General features: G+C 44.8%; 1 protein-coding gene across 1 annotated transcript in view; it reads left to right on the forward strand.

The window, feature by feature from the left end:
- Positions 1-16474, forward strand: part of grin2db (glutamate receptor, ionotropic, N-methyl D-aspartate 2D, b) — a gene marked incomplete at both ends in the record, with an annotated part of 213335 nt that overhangs the window by 85276 nt on the left and 111585 nt on the right. Inside the window, 2 exon segments of the mRNA XM_080743639.1 lie at positions 1512-1665; positions 14566-14691. Of these exon segments, the coding sequence (XP_080599765.1) occupies positions 1512-1665; positions 14566-14691 (280 nt within the window).

Consider the following 16474-nt stretch of genomic DNA (forward strand, 5'->3'; position numbering starts at 1 on the left):
CTTTCAAAGAGCCGTTCTCATTTTAGTTATTTAGTTACTTTAGTTATTTACATTTACATTGCAAGTAAAGAATGTTTCCACAACTGTTCATTAGAAAGGAACGGCTCCCTATACTGCGAACCGGATCCCATCGCTCATTTCAAAGAGCCGTTCTAAAGACTCGATTCGTTCGCGAACGTCCCATCTCTACGGAGGACCCGGTGAGATTTGCCGGGGGCATAGAATGTCCGCGTTAGGTTAGACTACTCAGTGCCCTATGCTAGTGTCTTTTTAGTTTTCTGCTATTGTGGAGAAATATTTTGCTGAAAGTAGCCACTATAACAGGGGTCAGCAACCTTTTTGTTTTATTTTCTAGATAGTCAGTGTGGCATGTCAACATAGATTCTAATGACACCCTGTCAAAATTCAGACATATTTTGAGTGTCAGGACATTGTTATAACGATCATTAGACCATCATTAGCAATAACCCACCTATCTCCCCGACTCCCTACCCAGTCAAAGTTCAGAATTTTAATGAATGTAGAATAATGTGCAGGATGTCATTTGCTGTAAATTAGGTGACTTATTTGAATTGTCCACATTTATAACAATATTTGATTTTAAAATAATAATCCTCTCAGTCACATTTGCCAGTGTGCCAGTGATCACCCTCCCCTGTCCCAATGTTGGCACCCGTGCCTACGGTTGCCTACCCCTGCACTATAAGCAAAAGCTTTCCCCACAATATGGATGTTAGTGGTTTAAGTGGTTAATGCACTCCTGGGAGACGTGGCGGAATTGTTCTGCATTGAAGCTCGGCTTTGGAAGGAACCCAACAACGTCCTTTGAGGATTCAAGAGAAATATTAATATTGGCTTCATCTTTGCTAACGTCGTTGTGTGAAAAGGGATGACAAGCAGAGGACCCAAGTGGATTGGATTAGAGACTTCCCAAATAGCAGAACTTGTTACGGTGGAAAACATCGCAACGACTGGATAACTGTAATGCATTAAAAATGACAAGGCCTTGGGAAAATTAATTAAAATAGCATTGGGGCAGAAGATGACTCTGTGGAGGAGAAAGGTGTGTGTGTGTGTGTGTGCGTGCGTGCGTGCGTCATGAGATATGATATGATATAGTACTTTATTGTCCGTTTGCGCTGAAATTTATCTTGCGACACAGCAGCCATGTATGCGAAACATATAAAACATTTGACATAACACAAGGAACATGCATACATAAAGATATCAAGATATCAAGAGCAATTTCCACCGCCTAGCCTACCTCTGGTCAAACTCCTGATTAAGCCTTAAAGTCGACTGATAAAGGACCTTTTTTGTCTGACCTTATTGTATGCTGGAACACCGTATCTCCTTCCTGAAGGCAGCAACTTATATTCTCTATACAACACATGGCTACTGTTAGAGGTAATATTCCTTACCAACTTTAGAATGGTGTTATCATATAAATAATGCATTAACAATGACATGGATGGATCATTGTGGTTTTCTCGTGGTGTCTCCCCTTGCAGGTGGTGTACAAGCGTGCGGACATGGCCATCGGCTCTCTGACCATCAACGAGGAGCGGTCGGAGGTGGTGGACTTCTCTGTCCCCTTCGTGGAGACAGGCATCAGTGTCATGGTGTCGCGCAGCAACGGGACCGTCTCGCCGTCCGCTTTCCTCGGTAAGATTGGCCCTGCCTGAGATGCCATGCTCGTTTGGTTTGTTTTTATTTCAAGAACCGCATAATTATTATATATATATATATATATATATATATATATATATATATATATATATATATATATATCCCACGATTTTGTAACCCACTTTTCACCCGTTGCCAATTGCCTAAGCTGTAATCCTGGGCTCTGCTCTCCATCTGCCAACCTGGGAAGGGCCCCGAACTGAGTTCATGCCTCCTTCAGTGCATGAGAGTGAGCGGGCTGCTTCTTATCACCTGACAGGGGGGAGTTTCCCCGGTTGGACGTAGCGCGTGGAAGGAACACGTTATTCCATTCCCCTCCATCAGGCGCCCCGGCTGGCCAGGGGGAGGCATTATAGATACCGGGATTACTGCATGTTTTTGTGAGGGTATCTACCCAGGGAGACATGGGGAGAACATGCAAACTCCACACAGAAAGGCCCTGCAAGAACCCGCATAATTCTTGAGCGTACAAAAATGGAACCAAACGGGCCCACACAGAAGTGTCCGCTCATTACTGGTGCTGAATGACTTTTAGTTATCAGGCACGACGTGTAGGGGTGGGTGCTGTCCGTTGGTGCAGAAATATGTCTTGAAAGGCATCGTAACATTGTGACTATGTTTTTCCATGACCTTTTCTGTTTAGGACACTGGAACAGGGTTTAGATCAGTGGTTTTCAAACGTTTTAATTAGGGTGCGTTTGGAACCCATTCAAGGATCCCTGAGGGTCCCTGGACCCCAATTAGAGAACTACTGTTCCAATGCTTGATTTGTACTTGGCTGCATGGCAGTGTTGCTCCACAAAAGTAGACAATCTACCGATGTGCCGTTTCAACTCGTCAGTATTTACTGCTCTTTTCCTGAACGTTTCCTGCAAATGATTTTTTTCCCACAGTTTTCTTTCCCTGTTTTGACTTTCCACATTTTCTGTGTTGCCCCTGAAAAGACGTATCAGTCCTTGACACTTCCAAGCTCCCAATGTGTACATTTAGATTCGTGACGCATCGTAAGCGAACTCTCCTCATCTCCTCTCCTCGCCTCCTTGCTCGGAGGTGGGGCGTTAAGCTGCGAGATGGAGGACGCACGGATGGAAAGTTTAAGCACTGGCATTGGGCTATAATTGTGATCCATTTTTGTAACCCACCTGAATTCACTCTTCAATCAGGATTGGGTGACACCCCCAGCCACGTTTTCAAAAATGTCTACTGCTTGATCATTTGTCCATTTGTACCGCGATGATTGATGAAGACCTAAAAGCTTGTAGGTCAGATATTTTCGGCGCGCAGCAACCCTGCCTCGCAATCAAGCCTAGATCAGGCGTGACTCATCCATTCATGCGGATTCTTATTTAGAATTCTGGGGGAATGGAAGAAAAAAGTTTAACAAAAACCTTTTCGCATATCGATTCAACAGCAGCAGAGCATTTAAAGAGAGAGATGAAGGTCCTCCCGCTGTTGTGAGATTAAATTGAGCCAAGAGACATACAATTGTATGGGACCTCAGGGTGAGAACAAAGTCGTTGCACAAAGCATGGTGCATAAAAATACAGACTCAGTAATACAGGTTATCAAACGCTCTTATGCCGCACCGGCTTGGAGTCTACACCAGGGATCTTCAACGTTTTCAGGCCAAGGACCCCTTAGCTGAGAGAGAGATGAAGCAGGGACCCCCTCTACATATTGTATAAATGTGTGATGCAGATTCTCATCGATTTCATAGTTATATAGATTCATATAGACTTGTTTGAAATCTTAAATTGACGATACTTAGTAATCCTTTAGTAGACCTTTCACTCTGTACACCAAACCTATTTGCCAAAAATAGTCGATTTACAAGCTCTCAACGCCTCGCGCTGCGAGGCGTTGAGAGCTTGTAGATCTGCTATTTTTGGCAAAAGTTCTCCTCAGGGTATAGGGATGCGAGGGTCGAAGTTGTTCATTTAAAATAATTATTCTATCACACAAGGATTTGGCGGCCCCCTGTGGTAACTCTGAGGACCCCCTAGGGGTCCCGGACCCCCTGAAGACCCCCGGTCTACACAGTGATATCCTCCGCGTTCATTCATGTCAAATTATCACTGAGGATTTAACTGAGTAGACTGGTGGCATCCAAGCTGCCACCTCAAACATGTAGGTGAGAAGGACGCGGATTAATGTGTGACGTTAATCACATGTTGCGTGTAGGTGAACGAGACGGATAGGTGCAGCCACTCTCTTACAATGAGTCATAAAGATTAATGCTTCATCTTTCATGGCCCATGTATTCGTGATAATAGCTGGCACGTCTACAGATGCTTAGTGTAACTGATTAGGACAAAGACAATAGTTGGAAAGAGCTGACGTTATGTTGCTGAACATTCAAGGTGGCTGAGCATGAAGACGTTAATCGTCCATATCGTACAAACGGCTGTTCTTGGTGTTGTAAGGCTGTAGTGGTTGGACAAGCGTAGCTACAGCTGCTTAGGTGCCAATACCTAAAGACTTGTAACCAAGCTTAAAGGAGCATTTGGCCCTCACTAATGCTCACCATGGAATGGTGCCATTTCCGTCTACGCGCTCTGTGTCTCAGCCTACTTATGACATTGTTGGTGGTATTTCCATAGCCTGGAAAGCCAGCCCTGATACTGTGCTCACTCATGCCTTCCCCAGTATCAGGTCTGGACTGAAATCAGAAAACGATCGGGGCCAATCAGTGACTGCGTTTCAACTGCTGCCCGTACAACAAGTGAAAAGCTTCCCCTTATTGGTCCATGTGTAGATGGTGACGTAGAATACATGCTGCGGCATTTTCAAAAGTGTAACAGTTAGGCTAACGCTGAAACGATAACAAGCAGCAAGTGAAGTTATTTCAGAGTTGGAATCAATTAGAGCAATTAAAAAGGAACAGGAGTTAGCGCTAGCTGAGTTCATCGGCCGAAAAGATGTTTGCCGTTCTTCCGACTGGCTGCACTGTGATGACGTCAGATGTTTTGCTACACTGATTGGTTAGAGGAGTCTGTCTGTCTGTCTGTCTGTCTGTCTGTCTGTCTGTCTGTCTGTCTGTCTGTCTGTCTGTCTGTCTGTCTGTCTGTCTGTCTGTCTGTCTGTCAAGGCACTTTTCAAGCTGCCTATAGGCCAAAGTCCAGACTCTCAGGGGCCTTTTTCCACCAAAAGAACCTTGGTTCCAGAACCAGTGCCGGTTCAACTTTCTTGGAAGGCTTGCGTTTCCACCAGATTGAACCATGATTGAACCAGAGGAACCAAGGACTTTGTGGTTCCCGTTCGGAACCAACTTTTACAGTTCAGAAACCAACTCCGGTTCTCGGTGGAAAAGCTCACCTCTGGTTCATCCCATAGGCGGGAGAAAGAACCAGAACCGGTTCTTTGCCGGTGGAAAAGGCCCCATATTGTGGGAAGGAATGAGTTGGTGAATGCACAGGCTAGTATCTTCAGAAATTGAGGTGTTTTGTTTTTCTTCAATCGATGCAGGAACAAGGGCTTGTTCTATTTCGGTGGGCTAACTTTCCAGGAAGAAAAAGGCTGTAGCTTCCATTAGCTTGGAATCCCCCACTGATGATGTCACTGGTAGGCAGGTTTCTGAACTGTCCACAGCCCATATCTGAGACAAGTAGACAGCTTATATGAAGGTACTGTATGGTGCAACACACAGCACCAAACGTGTGTAATTACAGTTTAGGCTAATAGGAGGTAATCGTCCAAGTAGCTACAACAAAGTGAGGAGGAAATTCCGGCTGCCGCTTGGCAAAGGCGACGGCGCTCCCTGCGGGCCAATCACGTCTCCCCAACGTATTAATTGGACTGTGTCGGTGGAGCTGTGGCCTCCGGGGACGAGCTTACTGTCCTCAACACTGCAATGAGCAGATGAGGAAACAAACAGCATGCTTATCCCTTTAAGACCTTTTAGCACTTGGGATGCCATTATTCTTGTCATTATTTGGATACAGAGTGCACTGCGCTTTATTTTGATGATCCCTGGAAGCCACGATCGTGTCCATGTTGTGGAAATTCCCTAACTCCGGGTGTAGACTGGGGTGTTTACTTTCACGCGGAAAATACATTTTTTAACCGCGGCCCAGGGTCGCCAAGATTTCTCTGTGAAAGAAGTTTTTTGGAGAAAGCTGTTTCTTTGTAGCAGCAATGAATAGGAGCCCATGGAGATTAGCCTACATGCTTCCTGATGATGGCGGCCGAGTTGCATCATGGGATATGTAGTGTTTTCGCTCACTAGTGGCCGCCGCAGAGCCTGTTTACCTGGTAACCAGGTAACACGTCCCTGGACGTGATGACGTCGGGAGTGTTTAAAATTATTTAAAATAGTGTAAATAGACGATACCGCAAGGCGTTGTGTGCTTGTAGATTGTCTATTTTCACTACTTGTGCAACACTTTTGCATGATGAAGTAAGGCTTTCGTTTACGAAAAAAAGTGAAAATTTGAGTCTTGGTTTCTGCCCAACAGTGACAAAATGCTTTCTAAATAAGTATTTCTCTCACTTTCCTCCCCCCCAAAATGTTCAAAAATAATAGATAAAAATAATAGATGTACAAGCTGCCAGCATGGCGCAAAGTGACGCGCTTTTGAGCTTGTACATCTGCTATTTTTGAAAAGCCAATGCAAAAAAAAAAAAAATCTAAAATGACATTGATGCTTTCACAGTTTTAATGGGTTATAGACCAGTGCAGATTAGGTCCGCTCCAGCGGGTTTCTGTATTTTCATTGGCAACGCCCCCTATGTCCCCAAATAATAAATAATGCATCATGTCTATTTTCTATGGGTCATTTCCTACTGATGTCCCTCGGGCGATTCAAATTGACGGAGCCTGTTGAACTGGAGTCAATCGGCTCGGTTATACGCCTACGATGTTAGCCTGTATTTTAGAGCTCTTTGTTGTTGTTCTGGCCTGTAATGGTTAGGCACGGAACCTGATTTGAATCCTTTCTGAGGCTCTGAGAAAGTAGAGACACATGCACCCTCCACTGGATCAGTGGTTCTCAACCTTTTCAGGCTGTGATCCACAAAATAATCATATTTAACTGCGGGTCCTTAGGTCTACTACCAATTTTGTGCAGAACTTAGCATGTTTTGTGAACAACTGAACCCATGAAGTTGCCCTTTCGCCAACTATTAGTATATTTTTTTCTCTCACACTGCTATAATTTCAGACACTGTAACGGGCCCAGTCAGGGCCCTTGAGAACGCTCTACTGGGAAATGGCACGACGATTGACATTTTTTGAGAAATAAAAAAGGTCATATGACATAAAAACTTCATTTTTTATTTTTATTTTTATTTATTTTTAATGTTTCCTGACCTCAATTACACACACACACAAAAAAGGGGTGACGATTGACATAAGACAGACCATGAAAGTCTCTGAACTACACCATCTCTGGTGACTAGGTATATTATCTTTGCTACTCAAAAGGCCACAGAAAAAAGTAAACATGGGCACTGGGAATTATGTCTAGGGTACCAAGCCGAGGGCCACAACATTGCAGGGGGCGATGGTGGCGTTCCCACTACTCCAGCGACAGTTTTCGTCGTTGTCGGGTGAAAATCTTGTATGTCATTTTAAAAATTATTTAAACTAGTGAAAACAGCCGATCTACAAGCACACAACGCCTCGCGGTGCGAGGCGTTGTGTGCTTGCAGATCTGCTGTTTTCACTACTTCAGGAGACGATCACTTGGGTTAAGATATACTTTATTGACCAGAATGAAGCAGAAAGCAAGCATCACACAGCATGGCATATTGAGCACCCTACTATAGAGACAGCATAGAATCTAAGCCTATATCTAAGCGCATAGTATTGGCAGCCTACCTTAGCTCTACTATAAGACAGCATAGAATCTATAGCCTAAGTTAGCATGGTTTGGCATGGGGTTCTGCCTCGGGCCATGGCTCACTGAACCCACGATCCTCATGTTACCATGAGCATCGAGGGCATAATCTTATTACAGCGAGCCCTGGCCCGATACCCCCCAAAACTACAAACCCCCAAAGCACGCCAAAATCTCAGAATCCCATGCCAGTGCTAGCCAACTGCGAGGAAGGCAGCTCTGCTGTGACTCTAGCGATTAAGTTATCATTACTGCGGGGCAAACTATGAACTGCCTTTCCTGCTAACGCAAAAATAATAATTAAGCATATTAGCATCTGGCAGAGCGAATATTACTAAGGCAAAATACTAAGCAATGATATTGGCAGCTTGCCAAAAACGCTATAAGTACTGCTAAAGCAATTTAATAATTAAGAATGTTAGCAGCTGGCAGACCGAACCAACGGTGAGGAAGGTGGTACTGCTGACTATAACGATATACTGCAATCTGACTGAAGCCATACTAAAACAACCTAGAGAAAAGCGGGAGCAGCAACATGGACGTATATATATATAGACAGCAGAACCAGAAGCAGCGATGAACCTTTAATTCATATAACTACAGCGCCATACAGCTTCACATCCTACCTAACTAACACCCCAGCAACCACCTAGCTTTTGCATGATAGAATATTGGAGCGTGCAGCGATGCAATTAACCTAGAACGAGCAACCTATCAGCAACACAGTGGCCTACTATAGTGCGGCAGCACTGACATATCTAACTTGCAGCAATACTGAAACTATCTAACTTGCAGTACTGCTAAACGGCCCAAGTGAATAACGGGAGCAGCATCACTGAAAACTATATAACTGACAGCAGAACCAGAAGCAGTGGTGAGCACCGTTTATTCAGAATAATAATCTTATGCCAGTGCTAGCCAACGGCGAAGGAGGCAGCTTGGCTGTAATCTAAGCAAATACCTTTTAACCTTACTGCGGAGCGGGGGGCAACTAAACTATGTACCGCCTAACCTAATGCTTTAGAGCGCTATGGAATACTAAAGGCAACAGCGAATGAATGCGCGATTACTGCTGAGCCGGAGGCAATTACACTATACCTACTGACCGACTCTAGAGCGCTATTGTATACTAGAATGAGCCAGTAAAGAAAAAGCACAGTAGTACCGAATGTATTAATACTAGCAGCTTCCCTAAAGCCAACCAGTGATAAGAAGGTAGCTCTACTTTTAGCGATGCTATAGTGGGCAGGAGCCACTAAGTATAACACTAATTTAAGACCTGTGAAGCGCAGCAGATAGGCAGCACGAAAAACACACAAATATATCAGGTATACGGCGAAGCAGAGCAGCAACTGTACTGGTGTAACCTTAAAGGACACCTTGCCTTGCATTTTACATACATGTGCAACACAGCAATAAACCCATACATGTGAGAGGCAGCAATAAAACACACAACCTTAACAGGTATACGCTGAAGCAGAACCGCATAATGTAACCTTCTAAACCTGTGCTAATGGTGCGGCCGCTTCAGTCCTGAGTTGCGTGGGCTTGATGCTCATTGACAGCTGGGCGTGTCGGACTTCATATGCAGAGTGTGATGAACGTACATAGCTGCCGATGGCTAAAGGATTCCATGGTTGATGACGGCACCCGGAGCACTGCTGTTGTCGCTGCACCGGTCCAGAGAGAGAGCTGTGCAAAGGTTTGGGAGACAGGCTGTCGGGCGGGGGGGCCGGCGTGCAGGCAGCCAGCTGGGTGGGCAGGCCGCAGCTCTCGGTTTTATGCCGAACCAGGTGCGTGTCATGGGTGCCCGGCGTCGGGAGCAGACATCAGGCGGATGACCAGGTGTTTCGGCATGGAAATAAAGGACGGAAAAGTGGGTTAGTTCTGCTGTAGAGTCCGCTGAAGCACATATAAGAACTCAACCCAAACCACATCTTGACTTTTAAGTCAAGCAATGCAAGAGAGCGGCTAAAACCCAACAAACAGAACGAGCGAATGTACTGCTATCTAACTATGGCTACCCATTATTTCCCAGCTTGGAGAGCGACTGACACCCCAACAGAACCGAACAAGCAAATGCGCCGCTATTTACCTTCTAGAGTCTGGCTCCACAATGCTTCCGGGATAGCCGTCGCTGGTGAGAGGAATGGAGTTCCCGCCGCTGGTGCTGGAACTGCTGTTCCCGGGTTCCTTCGCGGCATGATGGCGGCGTGACCGGCGTCGGTATGTTGCAGCATGACAACGCCCCCGGAAAACGGGCCTGCGCCCCGCCAGCTTCCAGCACTATGCGGCGGGCTGGCGGGCATGCCGGCAGGCGGGTGGGCGGTGGGTTGGCGGGCGTGCCGACCGCCTTGCTTGCGTTAGCTGATGCCGTAGCAGCAGAGCCCTCTGCAGTGCCAATCGACTCCTGACTGGCTTCATGGTATTATACAGCCGTGGACGAAGCTATAGAGATGACATGTTAATAGAAAAAACGCAGCGGCTGCGGCATGACGCTGCAAAGACATACATGCAGCCGCTCCAGCCTGAATCTGAAAAACATGATGTTAGCAGGCATGTAGCAGCCGCAGCACGAAGCTATGAAGAAAACACACTGTTAGCGGAACATGTTGCAGCTTAGCCTGCAGCTGCCATGATAACATGATGCTGTAGTAGCGGGCCTGCCGCAGCTCCGGCATGGATCTGTAGTGACATAATAATGTTAGCAACAGACCTGTAGCACTTTAGCCTGCAGCTGCCATGATAACATGATGCTGTAGTAGTGGGCCTGCCACAGCTCCGGCATGGATCTGTAGTGACATAATAATGTTAGCAACAGACCTGTAGCACTTTAGCCTGAAGCTGCCATGATAACATGATGCTGTAGTAGTGGGCCTGCCACAGCTCCGGCATGGATCTGTAGTGACATAATAATGTTAGCAACAGACCTGTAGCACTTTAGCCTGAAGCTGCCATGATAACATGATGCTGTAGTAGCGGGCCTGCCACAGCTCCGGCATGGATCTGTAGTGATAAAGTAATGTTAGCAACAGACATGTAGCACTTTAGCCTGAAGCTGAAAAGAAAGCATGGCGTTAGCAGCCTTTATCCTGGAGCTGCAATGGTGAACATGATAGCGTGATGGTAAAGATAAACACTCGTCATTTTCACTAGCAGTAGCCTTAGCTGTAATTATTAGCTTGAGTGCCGCAGCTACGGAAACACCACAAGGACATGCAGTGCGATACGCGGTGATCCCAAACTATAACCCTAGATTGAAACAAATACGGCAGCTCGATAGTGGACAATATCCAATGACTTCACCTTTAACACTGTTACACTTGAAGCCGCCCTGATGTTAGCAACAGACGCGTGGCAGTTCCGACCTGAGCTGCAAACATAAACAGATGTTAGCGTTTTACCAAGAGTAGCATCGGCAGTAATTATCGGCTGCTATGCCCGCAGGCAGCCGCAGCTTGGGTAAAGCTAGCATTAACTGAAACCGGGCAAAATCCTCATGAACAAAACATTGTTATAGAGCCTGTCAAACCCTAAAACTGAGAGGAAAGCCTGACGCGCTGCAGCTTGTTACATGCTGCTTAGCGAATGATTAGCAGGATGGGAGGTAGGGGTGGGCTACAAGCCTTTAGAGTAGAGGATCTATGACGCAACGGGGACGCTTTTAGCTGTAGCTACCCGCAACTCCCTTGAAAACAACTGCCACTCATAAGCGGATGCTATGACGGCCAGACTACAATGCGTGACTGAATGGGCTACATAAAACCACACGCACACACCCCACACAACCCGAGGAGAGGCAGAAGTAATGCATTACGCCCACAATAGACTGAATAGAATAAACAAGCTACAACGAAGCCTGAATGAATGAACTTCCACTGGCCCGACGTGACCACGATTCTTACTACTACCACAACCTAGCTTTTATAGTAGGCATGAGTGAAGCATAGCCATTGATCATACATGCGCATCCTTACCTTATTAAACTGCGCGTGCACATAAAATAATATAATAACGAAAAGACTCTTAAAGGACCAAGTGACACGTGCCAGGGAGGTTAAATGCTAGAGCTACGTTACCTGTTGTGCTCAGTATGCGCAGAACATGCGCAACCCTTCGCTTCGTGACGTTACCCTCTGCTAGCCTGTATGCTAGGTAGATGCTGACTACGGACACACGCAACTCCCATGGAGTAGACAGATTGAGAGTCATTAAAGTTCGCTAGCCAACATCTTTAAAGAAGTTATAGCTAGCCGGCCACCAACAGCAAAAGCTAGCCCCTGGCTGACTGTCTGAATGGAGAAAACGCTTACTCAACAACTAGCAGATAAGGCCACACGGCCACTGTTACCGGCACAGTACCTGAGTTTACCTTAGCGAACGGTAGCAGAGCAATGGCCCACAAAGGCACAATAAATTAGCTTAGCAACAACAACTGCCGCATTGGATCAGCAGCACTGCACTGCGGATATCAGCTGGGAATCAGCAACATCCGCTGAGACCACAACTTGTTGAAACAGTACTAGAACCCTTCTACAGTCTATGACTAGAATACAGCAGTGTCCACCCGAATCCACGATCCCAGAGTTTTTCCATACAACCTTGCCTTGATCCCAGCATAGACAGCAGCGAAAAACACGATCCAAGCAGAAGTCAGCAGCACAACAACCAGTAACCCCTTCGAGACAGCCATGCGTAGCAGCAGTGCTATGCAACAAGACTGAGTTCCACCATCTGACTTCCCTAAGAACTATGGGTAAGGGGGGGGGGCAGGACCTAGTGACCCACCCCCCTCCGCGCGCGCGCTCCCTTGGGACCGCCCCCTGAACTCGCTTTGATCCTTACGAATCGTCGCACTATTTTTGTGCGACGGCCTTGTATGATTTGCGAAATATCGTACACATTTGGAGATACGAGATTTCCAGCCAACAACGACGATATACCAGTGTTGTTGCTGCTCTTATACCACCATTATTACTGGGGTTGGTGTGGGCCGCCTATTGGGGAACCCTGCTGTACACTGTTACACTGTATGGTATCGTTGTTGTTGGGACTTGTCTTGTGTGGCCTGCATGGTATGTGGGTCCACACTCTTGTCGGTCACTGTGACCATGTCTTTGTGTAATAAGGCTCCGAGTGCTCCTGGCACAAGCATTTCATTGTATCTGTACTTGTATGGATATGTGTGACAATAAATCTGAACCTGAACCTGAACAGAACACGGAGAGAGAAAAAAAACTGCCATGGCTCCCTGGAGTGGAGTTTCAGTTTTAACATTTTAATACACGTTTTAAGGACCAGGACAAAGACTGTTATGATTGGTAAAAACAGCATGTCATAATTCCTTTAACCCATTTAGGGTTAGAATTATTTAACGCTTTAGCTATTGAAACATAGCAGATATACAAGCTCAGATATACAAGCTCACAGCGCGGCATTCAGTGCCGCGCTGTGTAACTCAAATTTTGATTCTGGTTGGTCCCTGGAACTAAATATTTTGAGATGGGGGTCCGTGACCAAATAAATATCATTTTGGGGGTCCTTGACATGGAAAAGTTGGAGAACCACTGACATAGTAGTCTCTCAAGAACATTCTAACTGAGCTCCATATAGTGAAAAGGATCTTTTCTTTGATGATGGCTAGCCAGATTGCTGACATAGAAACACAGTTCTTTTTCAAAAAACCTTAGAAAGATTCAGAAGACACTTATAGAATCGGGTCAAAATTCTAATTTTCACAATTTTTTAAAAATAGCAGATCTACAAGCTCGCAGCGCGGCACTCGGTGCCGCGCTGTGAGCTTGTATATCTGCTATTTTTCAATAGTTAAAGCATAAAATAATGATACACAATAATGTGTACCCGATCTAAATGGGTTTTAATGATTCAACATAATTAATCTGGGGGAAAATGAAAACAAACATGTTAATGATTCAACACTGTGTCATCTTTCAAAAACGTAATTATTCTCTTGTTGTCACTGTTGTGATGTTGAACACAAACAACACTCATTTCTTGAAAGCCCTTTTGGTCTTGTTTATCCAGTGAAAGCGAAGTCGACAGAGCACGGCTGCTCTTTCACACTATCTCTTCTCTAGAGGAATGTGGGCATAGCCATTAAGTGTCTTGCTAAAACGTTGACAAAACTCATGTTACCAAAAGATAAAATCTCAGCTGCTGGACAGAAGGACATGTTAAAGGACAACTTAAGTTTTTTACAACAAGGGTTCATATTTTAGATTGTAATTAAAGAATATCAAAGATGAGTGTTAAAATTATTTCATTTAGTTCTTTCTATTGTTTTAGAGATGCTTATTTCAGTGGTTGGGGGCATGCGTACAAGTGGCTAAATATTTCATTTTACACAGAATAAGCCCATTCCCAAGATACAACGCAACCTTTCATGGTTGGATGTGACTTATGGGGGCTAGAAGTGTTACTGTAAATAGCAATAAAGAAACTGCTGGCTTATTGTGTCTAAAAAGACATATTTAGCCACTTGTACGCATGCCCCCATGCGTACGCATGCCCCACATTTTAGCACAGTAAATGCCATAAAACAATAGAACGAAACAAATGAAAACATTTTAACACTCACTTTTTCATTTCTCTAATTGCAATCTAAAATATGAAGTAAAAAAACAAAGTTGTCCTTTAAAATAGAAAAAGAAAATCTGCACCTATGTACGTTCACACATGCATTTAAGCCAATGCACTCGTATGACGAATAGCAAAAATAGCCAATCTAGCTTGGCACATCTACAAGCTCACAACGCGACGCGTTGTGAGCTTGTAGATCGGCAATTTTTTTGCAAATGTTCCGCCTCAGGATAATGGACGTTGGGGATATTTTGATTATCGCCATAGTATCGTAAATCGCAATTGTTTTGGTCACAATAATCGTGACATCCCTACTAGTCCCATCCCTATGAGCCTCTGATTTGACTGGCGAAACCATTGTGGTCTGTTGCTTGATGTCTTTGTCGTTCGTGAGTGTTTATGCAGTGTCCTCATGTGTTCTCCTCCTCTCCCCCCACAGAGCCTTACAGTCCGGCCGTCTGGGTGATGATGTTTGTCATGTGTCTGACCGTCGTGGCAGTGACTGTCTTCATCTTCGAGTTCTTCAGCCCCGTGGGCTACAACCGCAGCCTGCAGAGCGGCAAGAGTGAGTGATGGCTCTAAGCTTGTCTCCGTCTCTCTCTCTCTCTCTCTCTCTCTCTCTCTCTCTCTATCTATCTCTCTCTCTCTCTCTCCCTCTCTCTCTCTCTCTCTCTCTCTCCCCCCCTCGGCTAGACGGATAGGCCCACGCCGCAGTCACATCCGCTGACAAGAGTGCTCAAGAGGACAATTACCCCCCAAAAAGTTCAGCCAGCTAGCGCTCACGGAGCGTTTGTTGTTTGCGTTTGGCGAATTCCAATGTAGGATTGACTTGTCTCTGATGATAATGGCCTTTTTGGGGTTGTTTGAGGATAGTTAGTTATTTCTGGCTCTCTAGGTTTTGACTTTATATTTAATGCTTTTGGATTTAACTAACATTTGTATCGGTGGTGGACAGTAGCGAAGTACGTTTACTTGAATGCAGTACATTTCACTCCACTGTCAAAGAAATCACCTTGAAGGATCCCACACTTTACCACTTCAATCTATCAATCTACACACAATACAAATTTAGAACATTTTTGAAGATTTCCAAATTTCTATATAAATGCATTGATATTAAAACAAAATGTAGCCTACTTTGTAATTTGTAGTTTTGAGTACATGGATATTTTTTAAAGCATGTATCTTTGAATACTTTATTTATGAGCAGTGCCTCAGCACTCCAACACTTGTATGTTGTATTTCCCTTATGTATATATGTATGTCCTTTATATATGTATGCGGACAGCGACGTCGGCCTCAACAGTTGCAATACCGCTGGGTGACCAAGTGGCGCTGTTGAGCAGCCTAGAAATTAATGAAGGATGTAAGAATTCATATTTATTATAGCTTAATGAAGTGAACTACTCAGTCTCACTTCACACTGGGTGTGTTTTTCTTTAAAGCAAGTGCTCCTTTACTTGAATTTAACTACAAATTTGACAGAACAACTTTCACTTGTATAGATGAGTAATTTGCCCAGGAGTATCTACTGTATACTTTGATCAAGTACTGGGTTTGAGTAATGTGTCCGCTACTGATTATCTTCCATACAGTAGTTGGTGTAGTTGCCCAGCAGGGCAACCAGACTATAGTTCTGGGGAAACTTTATTCTCTGTTTCTAGAGTAACTAATAGTTTAACGCCTACTCCTCCCACAGTTTTCACGCCACACACTCGCGCCATATGTCAAATCAACCGGCTTCATCAGGAATTTGCAATTTGCATTTTTCTAAGAGAAGAGTTGTATTGTTTAATTGATATTAATGTATTAGTGAATTAATTTTCCCCGTATACGTCAGTGGTTAATATGAACTTTTCCCAAATATGGAGATGCCTACCATCATAGACCACATGAGACCATATATGTCCATATATGGGCATTCCCCCCGAAAACGGGAATCATACTTTAAGTATGATTCCCAGATGATTCCCTGTTAGGCCCTGTTAGAGTTTATTGATGCAATGTTAGGGTACCCCCTTATACACTCATATATGGGGATTACAATGCACAAGATGCATTTACTTACTGGTAAACAAATATAGCCCCCAAAATAATGGAAATTCACTTCCCAAAACTCAAATATAATTTGAAAAACAGGGCAACCACTCTTGCAATTTCACAAATTGCTAATTTTCTAGTTTAGTTACTTAAAGCTATACTGTGTAAGTTGCTCAACTAGAGGTCAGTAGCGTTATAGCAAACCGCGGTCGCGTCTGCTTTTTTCGGCCGTTTTTCGCCGCGGACCGGGCCTTCAGACCACCGCGTCCGCCTCGCCTCGCCGAGACCTATCCGTAGAGGTCTTTCGT

This window comes from Nannobrachium achirus, assembly GCF_963921795.1.
Source record: "Nannobrachium achirus genome assembly, chromosome: 2".
NCBI classification, from domain to species: Eukaryota; Metazoa; Chordata; class Actinopteri; order Myctophiformes; family Myctophidae; genus Nannobrachium; species Nannobrachium achirus.